The sequence below is a fragment of the Bombina bombina genome, chromosome 7 (assembly GCF_027579735.1).
Source record: "Bombina bombina isolate aBomBom1 chromosome 7, aBomBom1.pri, whole genome shotgun sequence".
Taxonomy (NCBI): domain Eukaryota; kingdom Metazoa; phylum Chordata; class Amphibia; order Anura; family Bombinatoridae; genus Bombina; species Bombina bombina.
Window position 1 is genome coordinate 295,396,347 of NC_069505.1, and position 22,124 is coordinate 295,418,470.

At 38.3% G+C, this 22,124-nt stretch overlaps 1 protein-coding gene across 6 annotated transcripts in view; it reads left to right on the top strand.

Annotated features, from left to right (window-relative positions):
- The first annotated feature begins 814 nt into the window (after positions 1-814).
- Positions 815-22,124, top strand: part of SLMAP (sarcolemma associated protein) — a 494,984-nt gene continuing 473,674 nt past the window's right edge. For all 6 annotated transcript variants that reach the window (XM_053720860.1, XM_053720859.1, XM_053720862.1 and 3 more), the window contains exon 1: positions 815-1,942. In XM_053720860.1, coding sequence (XP_053576835.1) covers positions 1,745-1,942 — 198 coding nt within the window. In that variant the 5' untranslated portion in view covers positions 815-1,744. The remainder of the gene's footprint in view (positions 1,943-22,124) is intronic.

The window sequence follows — 22,124 nt, forward strand, 5'->3', positions numbered from 1 at the left end:
GGAGCTATCTGAACACATTGGGCAGCCAATTGCAAAAGTCTACCTAGGTATCCTTTTCAACAAAGACTATCAAGAGAACAAAACAAATTAGATAATAGAACTAAATTGGGAAATTGCTTAAAATAACATGCTCTATCTAAATTAAGAAATATAATAAAGTTGGGTTTTATGTGTGACAAAAAAATAGTTTAAAAAATTAAGTTTACCCTTAAAGTTAGCTATCTTAAAACATTTCAGATAATTGGTGTACAATTTTTATACTTTAGAATTTAGCTATCTGAATTTTACACCGCCAATAACAAGTGTAGTTTGGGGTTATTACCACTAGTCTAAAAATGCGTTTAAAATGTAAATGTCATAAATATAGAAGTTGAAAACATATTTTGCTTGTATTTACCTCATAAAATATTCAGTCCCTAGTAACCTTACTAATAAGAAAGCGGATGCATCAGAATTTGAATGGTTACTTTATTTTCACAGAAACATTTTTTTTTTAAGAAGACATTTTATTATTGTTGTATGCATGTCACAATCATAACAGAAAAGGTCACTAAGCTACGGGGGAGCCAGCCCACCACACTACCGGCGGAAGCAGGCTGGACCTTCCCATTGAAACCCTGACTGGGATGAGACGGTTTCTTTTGACAGTTTCGAATGGGTTGGCAGTGTGCGAGGCAAGAGCTCGAAACATGATTGGCTTGCATTCACATCATTCTTAAGAAGGCTCCACCCACCTAACCGAAGCTTCCCGCCTACAACCTGACACTCTCCACCTACTACTCCTATGACCCCGCCCTTTCGGCTGATGACGCAGGCGCCCGGCTGGTGTACTGCTCTGCGGGGAGGTCGCTCGGAATCAGCATGGCGGTGCGGGAGGAAGGGGAGTGCGGTGGGGCCGTCATCTGTTAAACAGCTGGAGCTTGATTATACCGATCCCCCGCGGAAGTCATATACGTGTTTGTCTGGGGCAAGTTTCAGTCATATCTGTTGTTGTTTATTATCCTGTAACCAAGCGAAAGGCCCCCGGAATTAAATGCAACCTGCCCCATCAGGGGAGAGATAAGTCCCGAGGATGCCGCCGGGGTTCCCACTTACTCCCTAGCCCCTCCAGGAATCTCTCTGTTTGCCGGTGACTGTGCATCTCCCACCTGTCAGATTGCTCCTACTCAGTGACCTGCGCTCCTGCCCGGGGCGTTACCATAACCGCCCCTCTATACCTGCTATAGACCTACTACCAGGGCATGGGGATTGGCAGCAGGGGCGCCACCTGGATGTGATCCAGGCTACACCCACTATCTACCTGGTGCAAGTAGGAAGTAAATCTGAAAATAATAATAATAAACCACATTTTCTTACTCATTGGTTGACCTGTGTACCTACAGAAGGCTTTTCCAAGAGGGAATTCTACCTTGATGAATGACTTGGGCAAGGAAATGTTCATTTCATGGCTGCTCCTAATGATGGATTATAAGTAGTACCTTGGATGAGAGAAGAACTTAAAGTACAAGGTGTTTTAAGTGGTGTTTTTTTTGGGGACCAGTATGGGGAATTGGCCAAGGAACTGGACGGATAGTTTACTACAGACTGACCCAGAGTCCTGTTAGCTGATGTGTGTTATGTATAGGTAATACATTTAACAGTGCCAAGGTCTTGGCAATAAGTAGCTGCCTGCAGAGGCCAGGATCAGGGAGGATTTTTTCCCCTTCATTCCTGTTTTGGAGTAAACCTCCTTAAGCTGTCCCAGATGCCTTCAGCTTTGGCGATTTTCACCTGCCGCCCAAATTCTCACCCTTTCCAGGAGCGACATGTCTACCTGGACGAGCCGGTCAAGATTGGGCGCTCAGTGGCACGCTGTCGCCCTGCACAGAACAATGCCACCTTTGACTGTAAAGTGCTGTCCAGAAATCATGCCCTTGTTTGGTTCGACCACAAGACTTGCAAGGTAAATGGTCAAGTAAAGGGGAGAAATGAATGCTCTTGTTCTGCACTGAAATGATCTGATCCTCCTTCTAGCCAATGAGTGGATGTTATGGCTGCTGTGTCTACATCATTCATGGCAGTTGCAAGCTTCTGTGGCCATGAAAGGGTTAAAAATATCCTGTCTTAGTAAATTGACAAGTAAGAATTTGCTTTAAATGGAAATGAAATAGCTGGTGTGACAGTTTGTCTTTACATAAGCAGCTGTCTAAAGCTTCTTGTGATAAAGGCTGAGGCCTTGAACATACAAATAGATTGTCTTGATGGCACCAATAATAATATATAATGCATATAAATACACAGAAGCCATATGTCATTTCTGTCTTAAACTAAGATATATATGTAATAGTTTTCTTCGACACATATATAATGAATATGCTGTGATTTGTTGTCTTCTGACAAGGGCTTGTAAACATGGGCTTGATAATTTTTAAAATGGAAAGTGGTATGTGTCAGAAAACAGTGTAATATGCAGATACACACACTTTGTACAGTGATAATTACTTTTTGTTAAATTTATTTTTATTAGGAATTTGTCATTGAATGTTATTTTAAAGAAAAATAGTTACTTTATATAACATACATAATGGAGCAATACTAAAACGCTCTGGTGTGCTAGTGTGTATGGGTTATTCCACTATTGTATATGTGTTTAACCTCTGCAAAGGGTTTAAAGCAATACACTACTGGTTCAGAGCCTGGCACGGTTGCTGAACCAATCAGAGGCTACATATGTGCATAGCAACCAATCACCATCTGTGTTCAGCTCAGGATGGGCCAACCATTGCCTCTCAGGAACTGACCTTTTAGCTATGTTGTTTAACTTCTTTGAGGACGTTAAACATGTTAATGTATACAAGAAATGTTTCAGTAAGAACATGCTTTATCATATTAGTTTATTTTTGTATCGCTCTTTTATGTCCCTTTAACACTAGGTGAGCACGGTAAAATGTATATGATTACATATTTCCAGTCTGTAGTTAATTCAGTTCTCGGTTGGAAGTTTATTCATTACCGATAGTATCCAGCATAAGCAGCAATGAGCTGAAATAGAAGGGTGAATGAAATGCAGGCAGCTGTAATGGGGCAGGGTGACCGTATTTACATACAAATACGTCAATAGTTTTTCAGAGGTGTTGATGATTTTTTTTTTTTTTTACCTAGTCCATCTAGACTTATTGTTAAAGGGAGATTTAAATGGACATAAAATACATACTTTAACCATGTACTTTCCCTTTTGCAGGGGTTAAAAACAACTTGGATCAGTAATGTAAAACTTGCATGCTGCAAAATCCTATTCATTTGCCCAGATCGCCTCTCTGGTTTGTGAATGACCTGATTTAACCTATTAATGACATCACAATATACCTTGCTTTGGATAGTTGTGTTTCTGTGTTCTAAAATTTTACCAGCGTGTTTAAAAACAAAACAAAAAACTAATTACCCTTAATGTGTAATTTGCTTCTGTTAACATAACTGACACGCTACTCATAGCCCTACACCTATGATTGGGTAACTAAAGTGAGGGTTGCCAGTTTCAGCTATCGGCTGCAAAACTGTCATGTTCTTGATATTCTTTGCTCGATCAATCAGTGGTTCTGAACTGATTGCCTCTTTAGAAAGAAGTGATTTTTAAACACTTAAACTTTAACTATTATTTCTTGTTTGTTTTAACCCCTTGGCTGCCATGGAATATAGCTAAACATTTTTGTTGTAGTGGTTTATAGCTTTCTTTGGTGCGTAAGACTACTTTAACTAGATAGCCTTTGACATAGTGATAAAGATATGATAAAACATGCACATTTCTTTTTGTATATTGTTTGCATACATTTATGTAAGAATTGTTTTTGTAAGCATGGTTAGCGCTTCAATGCCTTCATACTGAAAGTGCACTGATAAAATCACAAGATCCTTGTTTTTTTTTTACAGAGGCCTAAAAGTGCAAAAAGAAAATGGAATTGCTCTGTGTATGAGCATTTGATCACTGCACTGTTGCTTGTATAGAACTGTGTTTAACCCCTGCAGAGGGGTTAAACTCATAGCTCTAGAGCAGCAGTGCAATATTGGTAGCTAGCTGAACATATCTAGTGAACCAACGACAAGGTATCGGTAGCCACAATCGCCGTCTTGCTTCCAGTAGTGCTTTTTCGGCTCCAGTCGAATCATGAAAATTTTAATTTCGTATGTCACTTTAATGATAGAAGTTGCACATTTGAAAAGGCAGCTTTATATGACTGTCACTTGGACAGGGGGAGCTCCAGTTTTATTGTCGCCCAGCTGGCTGGCAGCCTGACAGAATTTTTTTTTTTTATGTTAGCTGGGCTCTTTACACATTACAGAGAAAGAGGTTCAGTATGTTAAAGGGATATGAAACCTAAATGTAACCACCAATCAGCAAGCACTACCCAGGGTGCTGAACCAAAAATGGGCCGGCTCCTAAACTTACATTCCTGCTTTTTCAAATAAAGATTTATAATAGGAGGAAATCATAAAGTTGCTTAAAATTGCATGCCCTATCTGAATCATGAAAGAAAAAAATGTGGGTTCTGCATCCTTTTAATGATGGGGTATTCCCCCCCTCGAATTAGAACTTTTTTGCACAATGTTAAAGGTGCAGTACAGAATCACCTGTGTCTATAATACAGCACCCATTTTCTTGTCAATTACTTTACTATGTATTGTTTCACTGGGAGTTTATTCACAAATTTAGAGGTAAGGTTCTACCTGACTTGCAGTCCCAGATTTTGTATAGCTGTTTTTCACTTAAAGGGACAATATACACCAATTTTTATATAACTGAGTGTAATAGACACTACTATAAAGAATACAATGCACAGATACTGATATAAAAATCCAGTATAAAACCGTTTAAAAACTATTAGAAGTTTCCAGTTTAGCTCTATTTAAAAGATTACTGGAACACCCACTGCAAGTGGGGAAAATGCCGCCACTCCCCCCTCCCTTTGCATATGAAAACACCCTTTACACAAACGGAAGCATGCTGGAGAAGGTATACGTCGGTATTCTCCTAAAACTTTGGGGCTTGGTTAGGAGTATGAAAATCAAAGCAATGTTATTTAAAAAAAAAATAAGCAAAACTATCCATTAAAAAAAAAAAAACAACAAAAAAGAAACTGTATGGGCTATATAAATTGATCATCTACAAAACATTTATGCAGAAAAAAATCTAGTGTATAATGTCCAGAGGGTCTCCCTTTTTAATATGTAGCATATAGGACATAGCAATAATGAGGATTTTCTTTTTTTATGAAAATGTAACCTTGGCTAATATACCTTCAGGATACATGTATCACTTATTGTGGAACTATGACTAAACCAATAACATGAATTTAATTGCTAGTCTGTAAATTAGATCATTCATGAATTATCCAGTATGGCATATGGCTAGGTTTGGTGCAGCATCCCAGCATTTGCATGGTTCTTTTACATTTTGTATGTGTTAAAAGGACATTAAACACTAAATTCATTTCATGCACATCCCTCTAATCATGGGTACTGCCATATTGGAACCTAGGTTTCACTGCAGGTATCTGAATGAGAGTTGCTGCAAATGTGCACATTTTTCAGCACTGAAATGCAGTTATAGGCAAATTTCAAATTGATGGCACCCATGACTAGATGCAGGGGGTATTCTCAATACTATGCCTATAACATGTACTTATTGTTTAATGTCCCTTTTTAAATAATAATAAAAAAAAAAACATAATTTTTCCCTTTTACAGTTTTAAACCCATCTTTGCCCCCCCTTTTAAAGCAGAGATGGTCAAATCCCAGATCATCCCATGTTTCCTGGAAATGGGAGCCACAGGAAATTCAAAATTTAAACTTGCAAGATTCAGATAGATCATTTAATTGTAAGACACTTTTAAATTCACTTCTATTTTCAAATGTGCTTTGTTCTTTTACTATCCCTTGTTGAAAAAGAATACACATATCCTACACTAGAGGTAGCTAGCTGCTGATTGGTGCCTGCACACATTTGTCTCTTGTGATTGGCTGACTAGATGTGTTCAGTTAGCTGCCAGTAGTGCAATGCTGTTCCTTCTGCAATAGATAAGATAATGAAGCAAATTTGATAATAAAAGTAAATTGGAAAGTTGTTTAAAATTGTATGTACTATCCAAATCATTAAATATTTTTTTGTGTGTTTACTATCCCTTTAACCCTTTGAGTGCTAAGCACTTTCCCACCTGGGTGCTAAGATTTTTATTTATTTTTTGAACAATTGTTTTTTAATTTTTTTCTGTTGGAAAGGTTGGGTAATTATCTTTCCAATGGTGAGTCTTGGGGGTCTGTAGCTGCTTAGATGCCTGAGATATAGGCTTCTAAGCAGCATGCCCCCTGCTCCTATACTTAACATTAAGTATAAATAAAGTTGTGCGGTGACGTCATGACGTTATTGCGCGTGATGTCACCACGCAAAACGGGAAGCCCTGGCAATGCCTGTTACTCTACAGGCACGATTGCCGGGGTAGGAACGGGTGGGAGCCCCCAGATCTCCCTCAAGGTGGGAGAGTGCTAGTGACGGCTCTGAGCCGTCGTTAGCACCAGAGTGGGAAACTCTGCGATGGCTCAGAGCCCTCAAGTTAGCACTCAAGGGGTTAAAAGGGCCATGATACACAAATGTTGAAACACTTAAGTGATGCAGCATAGCTGTAAAATGCTGACTAGAAAATATCACCTGAACATCTCTATGTAAAAAAGAAAGATATTTTACCTCAAAAGTTCCTCAGTAGCCACATCCCATTGTAAAGGACTTCTAAGCAGCAAATCAGTATGTCTGTCCCAGGACAGCTAAGGGAGTGAGCTTTGTGCACACTCATATTATTTCCCTATTCAGTGTAAGGAAGTTTACAATGAAATCTCATGAGATCACAGTAAAAGAGTTCATGACCTCAGCACTGTTGATGCTGATTGGCTGCTGTTCATTTCCTTTTTTTTTTTTTTTTTTCCTACCTGCAGCTGGGCATCAGTTGAGTATAACTTTTTACACAGAACTTACTCTACTGAGCTGAGGAAGTTGTGAGGTAAAATTTCTTCCTTTTTTTTACATAGAGACGCTCAGGTGATATTTTTCTGTCAGCTTTTTACAGTTATACTGCATCAGTTTCAAGTGATTTAGCATATGAGTATTATGTCCCTTTAACCCCTTAATGACAGAGGACTTACCAGGTACGTCATGGAAAAACATTCCCTTAATGACAATTGACGTACCTGGTACGTCCTCTGTTGTTAGAAGCGCTGGAAGCGATCATGATCGCTTCCAGCTGCTTACAAGGCATTGTAGTGATGCCTCAATATTGAGGCATCACTGCAATCCCTTATTTTACCCACCGATGCAGAAAGGGCCACTCTGTGGCCCTCCCTGCATCGGACTATAGTCATCTCACATTCGTTGGTGGGTGGGAGCAGCTTCTGGGAGGACCGGTAGGTATATGCTCCCGATCGGTATCAGTCATCAGTAGTTCCTGCAATATCGGCTGTTGCAGCGGGGGGGAGCGGGTGCGCGCGGACGCAAAATATGACCGGAATAAATATATAATTAATGCAGATGCCTGGGGTCCTGGGGATCTTCTTTGAGTAGTAAGGGATCTGGGAGGGGGAGGGATGTAGATTATTAAGGGGGGCCCAGCTACACTACAGAAAACATATTTTTCATCTAAAAAGTAAAAAAACCTATTTTTGGGGGCAAATTGGGTACTGGCAGACAGCTGCCAGTACCCAAGATGGCGGCAAATAGGTAGAGGGGGAGGGTTAGAAAGATGTATGGGGGGATCAGGGAGGTTGTGGGGTAAGGGGGGATGCAGACAGTATGAAAAAAAAAAAAAAAAAAAAAAAATGATTTTTATTTCAGTACTGGCAGACTTTCTGCCAGTACTTAAGATGGCGGTGACAATTGTGAGGTGGGGGAGGGAAGAGAGCTGTTTGAGGGAGGTCAGGGGGGGATCAGGGGGTGGGATGTGTCAGGTGGGAGGCTGATCTCTACACTAAAGCTAAAAATTAACCCTACAAGCTACCTAATTAACCCCTTAACTGCTGGGCATATTACAAGTGTGGTGCGCAGCAGCATTTAACGGCCTTATTATTACCAAAAAGCAACGCCAAAGCCATATATGTCTGCTATTTCTGAACAAAGGGGATCCCAGAGAAACATTTACAACCATTTGTGCCATAATTACACAAGCTGTTTGTAAATAATTTCAGTGAGAAACCTAAAATTGTGAAAAATTTAACAGTTTTTTTTTATTTGATTGTATTTGGCGGTGAAATGGTGGAATGAAATATACCAAAATGGGCCTAGATGAATACTTTGGGATGTCTACTAAAAAAAAATATATACATGTCAAGGGATATTCAGGGATTCCTGAAAGATATCAGTGTTCCAATGTAACTAGCGCTAATTTTAAAAAAAAAATGGTTTGGAAATAGCAAAGTGCTATTTGTATTTATGGCCCTATAACTTGCAAAAAAAAAAAAGAACATGTAAACATTGGGTATTTCTAAACTCAGGACAAAATTTAGAAACTATTTAGCATGGGTGTTTTTTGGTGGTTGTAGATGTGTAACAGATTTTGGGGGTCAAAGTTAGAAAAAGTGTGTTTTTTTTCCTCATATTTTGTATTTTTTTTTACAGTAAATTATAAGATATGATGGAAATAATGGTATCTTTAGAAAGTCCATTTAATGGCGAGAAAAACGGTATATAATATGTGTGGGTACAGTAAATGAGTAAGAGGAAAATTACAGCTAAACACAAACACTGCAGAAATTTAAAAATAGCCATTGTCATTAAGGGTAAGAAAATTGAAAAATGGTCCGGTCATTAAAGGGTTAAGTATCCTTGTCCTGCTCTGTAGGAGGGTTGTGGGCTCACAGCTGCACTTCTCCCCTTCTAGCAGTGTGCACTGCTCGCACACCTGGTTAACATTTCCCCCTTCTTGCTGGATCTCCAATCATGAGCCTGATTTTGTGCATTCTATCTCACTATCATCAAAGGGTTAAAGCACTGCTGCATTTGTGGTTCACATTACAGACTTTAAAGGGATAGGAAAATCAAAAATAAACTTGAATGATTCCGATAGACCTTGTAATTTTTTTTTTTTTTTTTTTCTTTTATTGAGGATTTTCAAATAATACAACACGTATCAACTGTCACTCATACATGTTAAAGTTTTAGACACATAAAAACATGGGAAAGCATCAACAAAATAACTTAGTCAGTGACTAAGCTAGTGCTTGACATAAACTTTTGAATCCTCCATTCATATGTTATATCTGGCATTTCTGGAGCTGGTAGAACTATAGTGATATACGGTCACTTTTGGATAATGGTACATCATTTATATCTGTGATCGGTTTATTATAGGCCAGCTTTGGGCCATTTCAAATTTGTTAGATCCCTCCTGTAATACGAGTCACTCTGGGACTTATATTATCTAAACTAGCATCTAGAGCAGAGCTTTCCAAACTTTTCATGTTGGTGACACACTTTTTAGACCTACATCATTTTGCGACACAGTAATTCAGTTGTACTAGCAAACAGGAGGTTAATCTAACTTGTTTTTAGAGATATGGTCACATACGTAAATTATATAACAAAATGTATTTACAAGTAACAGTAAGTATGTGCAAGAATTAAAAAAAAAAAGTTTAATAACACCAATAGCTACTTATTATTTTAATAGAATGTATGAGGTTGATGGGATGAACACAATTTCTGAATATTTGGTGGAATATTAGATAAAGACACTCACTCGCATTTCATCATCAAGCATTTTTAAGCTTCCACTTCCTATCCATATATCAAGAGCATCAGCAGCAATGCACTACTGGGAGCTAGCTGCAAAAAAACCCAACTGACTTCAGCTCAGCGTTTAATCTGCCGCCCTCAGAGCTCGGTGAGTCCGATTGACTACTGCCCGTGCTGCATACACACTGCTGTCCCACTCACTGACTACACATGCAGTCACGAGCCAATGTGCCGCCAATGGGAATAGTTTCAGTTCCCACTGAGCTGTGCCAATAGGTTAACATGATCTGTGTCCCCCTAGGTATCAATCGTGTCAACCATGTGATATGCGTAGCAGGCAGGTGGAAAGTCAGAAACCAAAAAAAAAATAAAAAAAGAATTTGTGCTGAAGCAGGGGAACACCTATACACTGCTGCCGACACACTAGTGTGTCCCGACACACAGTTTGGAAAGCACTGATCTAGAGGGAATATGATGAAAGATAAGGTCGGCAGCTATAAGACAAATTAAGTTACTATTTAAATACCAAGTTAGTAAGGATAGCTTGCAATAATGCTGCGTGAGGGAGGAGGTCTATAATACAATTTAACCCTTTATACGCCTAACTCCATATACATAAATATCTTAGTTACAACCATGGAGATTTTGCAAAACATAAACGTGGTAGAAATTCTGTGTGATTTTAATCGCTCAAGTAAGTAGGAGCTGTGAGGAGTTCACTGCTCATCTCGGTAAACCAGAATATATTGGCAGCTAACCCACACCAGTCACAAGTAGTGCTAAAACATCTCCGGCACGAGATGTAGAGGTAGTTCTATACTGCAGGCAACGGCTTCTATCAAAGAAGTAGCCTACACTTCCAAGCCCCAGCAGTGGTTGTAACTCCTCCTTGGGCGAATCAGTCTGCCCTGATGCAGATCCACAGGTCTCCGTTGGCTCTCCTGGAGGAGTGAAGCATGACTGGAGAAAAGATGGTCTCGGGTCACAAGCATTGAAAAGACCTTGTAATTTTAAGACACTTTTAAATTCACTTCTATTTTCATATGTGTTTTGTTCTTTTGGTAACCCTTGTTGAAAAATAATACACACTTATCCTTCACTAGTGGGAGATAACTGCTGATTGGTGCCTGCACACATTTTGTTTCTTGTGATTGGCTAACTAGATGTGTTCAGCTAACTGCCAGAATGCACTGCTGCTCCTTCAGCAAAGGATAACAATAGAATGAAGCAAATTTAAGAATAGAAGTAAACTGAAAAGTTGTTAAAAATTGTATTATTCTACCTAAATCATGAAAGAAACATTTTGGGTTTCATGTCCCTTTTAAAGGAACCTGAAAGTCAAAATTTAAAGTTTCACAATTTTAGAAAAAAAAGCAAAACATTTCAATTTATTTTTATTATCAAATGTACAGTTGTCTCTCTCTCTCTCTCCTGTTTAAAACACTGCTGCCATATAGTGCTTGTTGTGTTCACACTCCTGAGCCTATCTAGGTATGGACTTGACCAAAAGAGACCAAGCAAAGAACATTTGTTTAAAGTGGTTCCTCTATCTAAATCATGAAAGTTTAATTTTTACGTTAAAAGGACAGTGTAGCCTAAATGTTTCTTCCATACAATTTGTTTCCAATGATCCATTTTAACTGCAGGAGTCTATTAAATTGTTGATAAATAGCTCCTTTTTACTTTATTTTTGTATTTGAAATAAGTGATTTTGCCTATGCTATTCCTACCTATACTGAAAGTTTTTATACTTAAAGGGACATGAAACCCAATTTTTTTCTTTCATGATTCCGATAGAGCATGCAATTTTAAACAACTTTCTAATTTTCTTCTATTGGCAAATTTGCTTCATTATATTGATATCCTTTGATGGAAAGCATATCTAGATAGGCTCAGTATCTGCTGATTGGTGACTGCACCTAGAAGCTTTGTGTTATTGGCTCACTCATGTGCATTGCTATTTCTTCAACAAAAGATATCTAAAGAATGAAGCAAATTAGATAATAGAAGTAAATTGGAATGTTGAATAAACGTGTATTCTCTATCTGAATCATGAGAGAAAAAATGTGGGTTTAATGTCTCTTTAAAGGGACACTGTACCAATTTTTTTTCTTTCCTGATTCAGATAGAGCATGCAGTTTTAAACAACTTTCTAATTTACTCCTATTATCAAATTTTCTTCGTTCTCATGCTATCTTTATTTGAAAAGAAGGCATCTAAGCTTTTTTTTGTTTCAGACTCTGGATAGAACTTTTTTTATTGGTGGATGAATTTATCCACCAATCGGCAAGGACAACCCAGGTTGTTCACCAAAAATGGGCCGGCATCTAAACTTACATTCTTGCATTTCAATTAAAGATAATGAAGACAATTTGATAATAGGAGTAAATTAGAAAGTTGCTTAAAATTTCATGCTCTATCTGAATCACGAAAGAAAAAAATTGGGTTCAGTGTCCCTTTAAGTATAGGCTAAATAAAGCTATGTAAAATAGTAAGCAGAAGAAATTACACTCCCAGTAGGAGGTAGAAGAGATAAGCAATAACATGTTTATTTTCAACAGTTCTAAAATGTTTTGGGCTTTGCTTTACAGACAGAGATAATATACATGTAGGTGTACAGAACGTGATACAATGAGATCTGGAAGCCCCACCCATTTTGATGGGTTGTAGTTTCAAATAACAAAATCAGCTATTTTAAATACAACAATAAACCTAAATTAGCTATTTCTCATACATTTTTATACGCTGCAGCTGGAAATGCATTAAAGGGACAGTCTAGTCAAAATTACACTTCCATGAATCAGATAAGGCATGCAATTTTAAACAACTTTTCAATTTACTCTTATCAAATTTGCTTTGTTTACTTGGTATTCTTTAAACACTAAACCTAGGTAGGCCAATATCTTAATTTCAAAGCCCTTGAAGGCCGACTCTTAGCTCATTGCATTTTGGAATTTAAATTGGAAAGTTGTTTAAAATTGTATGCTCTTTCTGAATCATGGGGATAAAAATGTTGTTTCATCTATTTTTTTTTTTAGGATATATCTATTATCTCAAAATCCAGCTAGCCATGACTACAATTTTAGTAAACGCTAGTTTCTTTGATTTATCAAGTGCTGAATTAAGGTAATGTCCAAGCTATGGCCAGGCCACCCTTTTGTGTTTTTTAAATCGTTTTCTCATCCTCTAAATGAGACAGAATCACTGTTTTAAAGAGGCATGCAAAGAGCTGTCTCACTCTCAGTAGTGCTAAAGGGACATAACATTCAAAATTGAAACGCATATAAATGCATTTCAAGTTTGAATAGAATAATTTTTGCAGTACAGGTGTATTAGTAAAAAAGCATCTAGTAAAAGTCAGCATTGTTTCAGTGCTAATTATTGCTGTGCATGGAGCATATGTACATATTTCTCATGTACCCACATTCAAATGTTCTTGCTCAGAGAGCCAATAGTGGCATTTGTTTGTCCGTAATGTAAAATTAATTATTTCTGTCACAATATATCCACTCTGAGCAGGTGCAGTGCGCAAATGCATTCACGTGTCATATGCTCCCCGCACAATAAAAGCTATCCCTGAGACATGACTTACTACAAGCATTTTTGCTAATACATGTGTACTGCAAAAATGCATCTATACAAAAGTGAGATGCATTCATTTGCATTTCAGTTTTGAATTGTGTGTCCCTTTTAATGGTATTTAAACTAAGAACTAAGTATTTTATAAAATTTTAGTATAAGCTCTGATACCTGACTTAAAGTGATTGTGAAAGTTGAATGATTTAAAGCCCAGTATTTAAAAGTACTCTTAAAGGGACATAATACTCATATGCTAAATCACTTGAAACTGATGCAGCATAACTGTAAAAAGCTGACAGGAAAATATCACCTGAGCATCTCTATGTAAAAAAGGAAGAGATTTTACCTCACAATTTCCTCAGATCGCCAGAGTTATTTCTGTGTAAAAAGTTATACTCAACTGCTGCCCAGCTGCAGGTAAAAAAAATTGAAGAAATGAACAGCAGCAAATCAGCATCAGCAGTGCTGAGGTCATGAATTCTTTTACTGTGATCTCATGAGATTTCACTTAACTCTCATTAGATTTCATTGTAAACTTCCTTACACTGAATAGGGAAATAAGATGTGTGCACGTAAGCTCGCTCCTTCCGCTGTCCCGGGACAGACATACTGATTTGCTGCTTAGAAGCCCTTTACAATGGGATGTGGCTACTGAGAACCTTTTGAGGTAAAATATCTTTCTTTTTTTACATAGAGATGTTCAGGTGATATTTTCTAGTCGGCTTTTTACAGCTATACTGCATCACTTTCAAGTGTTTAAACATTTGGGTGTTATGGCCCTTTATGAACAGGGGCACTTTAAGTCCTTAAATGTTACAATTCCGTTCTGGAACACAAAGGGATCAAAAAGTGAAAAGAAACCAAACAAACAGTGTTCAGTTTTACTTACACCCGGGATGGTTTGCAAGGTGAGTGCGATCCTTCCCATCTAGGGCAACTCCTTTCTGCTGTACCTCTGTTGGTACGCGACTTTACCGGAGCGTCTTTGCTGTGTTGAGAGGTGCCGGTGTGTCCTATTGGCTCTGAGGGTACTTTTGCTTATGGAGGCCGTAGAGGGACAAAAGGAGGCAATAGAGAGCAACGCGTTTCAACCCATGCAGAATCTTTTCCACTCTACTTCTTTATGACCACTTCCACTGCTCTATTTGGACACATTGGTTTTAAACCCATTTGTTATATTTTTTTTGTTCTATTGTTTTATGTTTGATTTTTTTTTAGCTTTATTATATTGGCTTTCCATTGGCCATATTTTGAGATACTACACTCAGATATACATCTGATCAACGTATATATTGTAGTATATCCTCTTTGTACTTTTTTTATGAGATGTTTAAATGTGTATAAATATTTTCTTTTATTAAATATTTTTGCAACATATTATTGCCTACTATCCCCATATCTGTCTAAAACACTATTAAGCTGAGTCTTAAGCTCCTTATTCCGCTATAGTGGATGCTGGACATTTCTCTACTTGGGGTCACTGTGTGAGCTTCGTCTACATGACATGCCTATCTCTTGCTGTTTATTTGTTTGGACTTAGTGGGTATTGTTTCATATTAAGTGGACATGAGTCGTATCATTCTCCGTGCTAGCAGATGATATATTTTTTTGGGAACTGTTAGTTTGTTTTTTTGATATTATTGCCTACTATCACCATATCTGTCTAAAACATTATTAAGCTGTTTATTCAGCGGCGTGGGATAAACGTTTTTTCACTGTGAAATACTTTTTTTTTTTTTATCTCTAATACTGGGACTTTAACACTTGCAAAGATTTTAAACACACAGTAGAAGTACAGCTCGGGACTATAAAAGAGCACAGCTGGTTCTGAGCATAAAACACTGCTAATTGGGTCAGTAGCAGTTTCTGCTTGGGACTGGTAAGAATCTGTCAGTGTTGCAGTGCAGACAAAACTATAGCACTAAGTACAGGTGGCCCTCGGTTTACAACGGTTCAATTTACACAGTTTCAGAATAAAAACCTTTTTTTCCAGTCATGTGACTGCTATTGAAAAGCATTGAGAAGCAGTGCATTGATTAAAATAGCCAGTAGGTGGAGCTGTCCGCTTGTGTTGCAGCCAAGCAAGCTTAAATTAATCAGTTTAACCAGACCTGAGCTATCGAGCAGATATCAAAGGAACAAGATTTTCCTGTCTATAACGAAGATCTTGTTCCTAACCCTGGCGTAAACTGAGGGCTACCTGTATATAGAAATATATTTAATAACCCTTACATCAACCTTATCTTGGAAAGTTTACATTTTGTGACTTGTAATCTGACTTGTTACTTATTGTAAAGTCTCCTTTATATCTGTTACAAATGAATTAAATCAGAGTAACTACTCTGTAAGCATCTACATGATATGTCCTTAGTTTGTCATGCCCTTCAGTTATTGTATACACAGTTGTTGCACAGTGTGTTCAGATTTCTACTACAACAATGGCTAAAATCCGTCTCTCTGAAGCCCTGATAGAGGGGCATGAAATAAACTTGTTTATCATGATTCAGATAGAGCATACAGTTTTCAAATGTACTTTATCTCATTAGCTTTCTTCTCGTAGTATCCTTTCTTGAAAATCATACCTAGGTAGCCTCAGGAGCTGGGAACTAGCTGCTGATTGGTGTCTGCACATATATGCCTCTTGTTATTGGCTTACGGATGTGTTCAGCTAGCTCCCAGTAATACAATTATAAAATAGAAGTAAATAGAAAAGTTGCTTAAAATTGCATGTTCTATCTGAATCATAATAAAAAGTTTGTTTTATTTTACTGTCCATCTTAAACCTGTTTTTAAAGATTTTATCCCCCCTTAATTTGAATTAAACCCATGCAAAGGAGTTGTTCACCATACGCACTCCTGTGCTGTTGTAGCCATTGGCAGCTTGTGCGTATGCTGCTTCTGATTGGCTCATGGGATGTGTTCGCCCCAAGAGTGGCCATGCACCCTAGCAGGATGTTATTTTAACCTATTTTCTCTTGCATGGTGTATCCAGTCCAAGGATTCATCCTTACTTGTGGGATATTCTCATTCCCTACAGGAAGTGGCAAAGAGAGCACACAGCAGAGCTGTCCATATAGCTCCCCCCCTAGCTCCACCCCCCAGTCATTCTCTTTGCCCCTCTAGCAGTAGGGCATCTCCACGGGAGGGTAAATTGAATGTGGCTAGTAGCGCCTTGGTCCTTCAATCTGGCTTATGTCTTTCCACCGTTTCCCCTTCTCCCTCGTCTGGTAGCCAGAATCAAGCAGGAGAAGGCCTCTGTAATTCTGATAGCGCCTGCGTGGCCACGCAGGACTTGGTATGCAGACCTAGTGGACATGTCATCTGTCCCGCCATGGACACTGCCAATGAGGCAGGATCTTCTAATACAGGGTCCATTCAAGCATCCAAATCTAGTTTCTCTGCGGCTGACTGCTTGGAGATTGAACGCTTAATTCTATCTAAGCGTGGTTTCTCGGAATCAGTTATAGATACTCTGATTCAGGCTAGAAAGCCTGTCACCAGGAAAATTTACCATAAGATATGGCAGAAATATCTTTGTTGGTGTGAATCCAAGGGTTACTCGTGGAGTAAGATTAGGATTCCAAGGATATTGTCTTTTCTCCAAGAAGGTTTGGAGAAAGGTTTGTCAGCTAGTTCCTTAAAGGGACAGATATCTGCTCTGTCTATTCTTTTACACAAGCGTCTGGCAGAGGTACCAGACGTTCAAGCGTTTGCTCAGGCTTTAGTCAGAATCAAGCCTGTCTATAAACCTGTTGCTCCGCCATGGAGTCTAAATTTAGTTCTTTCAGTTCTTCAAGGGGTTCCGTTTGAACCTTTACATTCCATAGATATAAAGTTATTATCTTGGAAAGTTTTGTTTTTGGTAGCTATATCATCTGCTCGAAGAGTTTCTGAATTGTCTGCTTTGCAGTGTAATTCACCCTATCTGGTGTTCCATGCAGATAAGGTAGTTTTACGTACCAAACCTGGTTTTCTTCCTAAGGATGTTTCTAATAAGAATATTAACCAGGAAATCATTGTTCCTTCCCTGTGTCCTAATCCAGCTTCTAAGAAGGAACGGCTATTACACAATCTTGATGTGGTTCGTGCTTTGAAATTCTATTTGCAAGCAACTAAAGATTTCAGACAAACATCATCCTTGTTTGTCGTTTATTCTGGTAAGAGGAGAGGTCAGAAAGCGACTGCTACCTCTCTTTCCTTCTGGCTGAAAAGCATCATCCGATTGGCTTATGAGACTGCTGGGCAGCAGCCTCCTGAACGAATTACAGCTCATTCCACCAGAGTTGTGGCTTCCACATGGGCTTTCAAGAATGAGGCTTCTGTTGAACAGATTTGTAAGTCAGCGACTTGGTCTTCACTGCATACTTTTGCCAAATTTTACAAATTCAATAGTTTTGCTTCTTCGGAGGCTATTTTTGGGAGAAAGGTTTTGCAAGCAGTGGTGCCTTCCGTTTAGGTTACCTGTCTTGTTCCCTCCCTTCATCCGTGTCCTAAAGCTTTGGTATTGGTATCCCACAAGTAAGGATGAATCCGTGGACTGGATACACCTTGCAAGAGAAAACAGAATTTATGCTTGCCTGATAAATTACTTTCTCTTGCGGTGTATCCAGTCCATGGCTCGCCCTGGCAATTAAGTCAGGTTAAATTTTTTTTTGTTTAAACTACAGTCACCACTGCACCCTATGGTTTCTCCTTTTCTCCTAGCCTTCGGTCGAATGACTGGGGGGTGGAGCTGGGGGGGGGGGAGCTATATGGACAGCTCTGCTGTGTGCTCTCTTTGCCACTTCCTGTAGGGAATGAGAATATCCCACAAGTAAGGATGAATCCGTGGACTGTATACACCGCAAGAGAAAAAGTAATTTATCAGGTAAGCATAAATTCTGTTTTTCAGAGGTTTAACACATTAACAGCAAGCATTTGTGTAATAATAAATATGCTGAGTTAGAGCATTTTTTATTTGCATATTTACAGCCCTTTTAAGGGGTAGTTCTGTACTTCGTGTGTTCATCAGAGGCGTATAAATGATGTAGCCACACCCTATTCTGCTTACCGCAGATCGTCCTTATCTTACCAAACTGATTTTGATTAATGACAATATTGTTCTTTATTTCCCTTGGGGACAGCAGTTATGTAAGTGGAAACGGTGGCAAATTTCTATATTCATATCTGATGATAAATCCTTCTTCACAGATGCATTTTTATATCAGTATCGTTTAAGGATCCTGCGTGTCATTTTGCCATTACAGATCAGCTCTTTAGAATTGATGCAATAATTTATTAACTGAATTTCTGTTGTGCAACATATACGCTTGTGTTTAAAGGTTACACCCATTTTTTGGATATCTTTTTTAAAAAAAAAAAAAAAAGTTTAACCTCACCAAGTTAGATGAATTTTATATAAATCTAAAATGCTTTCATAAATCAATACTACTTAAATATTTAGGGACCAGAAGTGAAAATGTTAGATCAAAAGCTAATGGTATTTTATATGCTATTTTATAAAATAGTCCATATTTAATTGTACTTGGTAGACAGTCTTAAAGGGACACTGTACCCCAAATGTTTCTTTTGTGATTCAGATTGAGCATGAAATTTTAAGCAACTTTCTAATTTACTCCTATCATCAAATTTTCTTCATTCTCTTGGTATCTTTATTTGAAATGCAAGAATGTAAGTTTAGATGCTGGCCCATTTTTGGTGAACAACCTGGGTTGTCCTTGCTGATTGGTGGATAAATTCATCCACCAATAAAAAGTGCTGTCCAGAGTACTGAAACCAAAAAAAGCTTAGATGCCTTCTTTTTCAAATAATGATAGCAAGAGAACGAAGAAAAATTGATAATAGGAGTAAATTAGAAAGTTGCTTAAAATTGCATGCTGTTTCTGAATTACAAAAGAAAAAATTTAGGTACAGTGTCCCTTTAATGTTTTTCTCCAATAGGGCTGCAACTAACTATTTTCATAATCTATTAATCAGACGATTATTTTTTTTCGATTAATCAACTAATTGGATTAAATTCCCCCCCTATGTTTACTATAAAATCCACATACTGAGTGTTAGAAATATAAACTTCAGACTAAAACTTTACATTAATAGAAATGGTTTTTATAATTAAGCAAAACAAAACCACAGACTGTTTGAAAAGAGCTAGAACTAGAAAGAGGCTTATATCGATTAGTTGTTGCAGCTCTATACTCAAATTGTAAAGAAAACAAGATTTGCAGTTGTTGACAAACCCTATTTTTCGCTTTGGTTTCGAAACAAAGTTAATGAATCCTGGAATAGTTTTTTTCCGTATAGCTTTTAGGTCCTCGTGTGTTTACCCGGGTAATCCTAGGATTACCCAAATGCTTCTGGATAAAGCTAATCACAGAGCTATTTCTTGCAGACCACTGCATCAAACATATATAGTATGTGCTGTAATTCCCCATCTTCACTATCTTTTTTGCCTCCACCTGGGGAGGTTCAAGGGGGGCAAAACCCCTCTTGTAAACTTCATACCCCAAGATTCACTTGGGGTAGATGCCAGAAGATCAGCGACTCGCCCCCTTTAACCCCCAAGGCAGAGTCAAAAAATAGTGTAGATCGGCTTTTTCCAGAAGTGTTTGGGTAATCCTAGGATTACCCCGGTGGGGTAATGTCAGTTTTACCTGGGTCATCCAAAGATATCTGACTTTACCCGTGTGTGTGTGTATGTATATATATATATATAATTATGGTTTAGAGAAGGGAGAAATGACTAGGAATGTAATCCTAGTTGTAGAAAGACAGGGATTTCAGCACTCTTTTTGAAAAAATAAAGCTCATTAGACCATAATACGTATTTAAACAGTGAATTTTTAATCCAATTGTGAACAGGGAAATCTTCCAACTGTATGCACACCACTCCCCAGATGAGAAAGATACAACACACTGTATCACATTCGTTGTAGGAAGTTAATAAGGAAACAATAGTTACTTATATACATCCTAGAGTTTGTATTCAAAACCTGACCGGTCAGGGGTACACAGCTTGTACAAAGAAAAAAAGGGCAGCCAAAACTTAGTAGAATTAATATGTGATACCTTTATAGAACCTCTACACCCTGCTGCACACAGAACCCCTAGTGGAGAGGTATATCCTGGGCAGGTATGAGAAAGTGGGATCCAAGAGGTCAAATAGGGGTACCACAAACAGAAGCAAATCACAACTTATTGTCACAGTCACAATATGGTATACAGTGAATAGCGATTTTATATATAGTCAAGGAAGAAGGCCTTATTTTTAGACTCACTACACCCAACTGCTCACAGTACTCCAAACGAGGAGAGTATAATACTGGGCAGTACATAAAATGGTAATTGTTACCAGGATCTAAGTGGTCTCTAAGTTAGGCTTCCTTGAATTTAACAATATGCATGTAGAAAGACATTTATAAGCAATAATAACAGACAGTATGTGCCATTTTAGTGCTTTTTTGTTAGCTATTCATGCAGAGCTTGCAGTAGGAAAAGTAAGCAAAATAGAGGGTTATAGCATAAAGCACAGAAGGTGGTATTTCCTCAGTATTTCTGGGATCCTGAAATGCTGACAAGTGAGACTGCATGCAAAGAAGATTGTAGCAAGCAAGAAGAAAAGCAGTTCACAGTGTTGTTACTACGAAGCCAGCATGACATATGAGCAACAATGTTGCTATCCTCAGCAATTGTTATAACAGTACCCAGAGTCAACGTTCTTTGTAAGTATATTGCTTACGCACCAACTTGACATGCAAGTTATCAAAAGTAAAGAGCAATTGTATCCGTAATTGTGTGTGACCGTGATACAGTCCATATTAGTGAACCATGATAGAACATATACGACCTTGCTATTTCATTCAGACATATCGCTGTGGCAAGATGCGTCCTTGTAACTTATTAGATCCTCAAGTTACATTTGTTGCGCTTCTGTATTCACCGCAGGTATCATCATCCATGCGGTCTGGAGGCTGTGTTAGTAGCGTGCACCACGTAGGCCGGTCGGCTTAGCCAATGCCGACGCGCATTTCACCCGCAGGGCTGATAGACAGACCGGGCTTCGCCAGGGCGGTATATGGAGAGGACTAACTAGCCCCTTTTTATAGCGTTTTGTAATAGCGCCCCTGCTGGAGGTGAAGATTTGCTGCATATCTATACATAGATTGTTCTGATTGAAAAAAGAACATAAATCATTTTGCAGATATACTGCACTTAAAAACAGTAGTTAACTCTAGATGAATATTCCTATAATTGAATAACTTATCTGGATATATAAGGTTACCTATAATTATTATAAAACTTGACATGGCCTGTTTTCTATAGGACAGCAAAATTTCTAGAAAGCCCACTTCAAAGGCATAATTTCTGGACAATGGTATATGAATTGTTTTCTGATAAAAACTACATAATAATTATAGGTAACCTTATATATATCCAGATAAGTTATTCAATTATAGGAATATTCATCTAGAGTTAACTACTGTTTTTAAGTGCAGTATATCTGCAAAATGATTTATGTTCTTTTTTCAATCAGAATAATCTATGTATAGATATGCAGCAAATCTTCACCTCCAGCAGGGGCGCTATTACAAAACGCTATAAAAAGGGACTAGTTAGTCCTCTCCATATACCGCCCTGACGAAGCCCGGTCTGTCTATCAGCCCTGCGGGTGAAACGCGCGTCGGCATTGGCTAAGCCGACCGGCCTACGTGGTGCACGCTACTAACACAGCCTCCAGACCGCATGGATGATGATACCTGCGGTGAATACAGAAGCGCAACAAATGTAACTTGAGGATCTA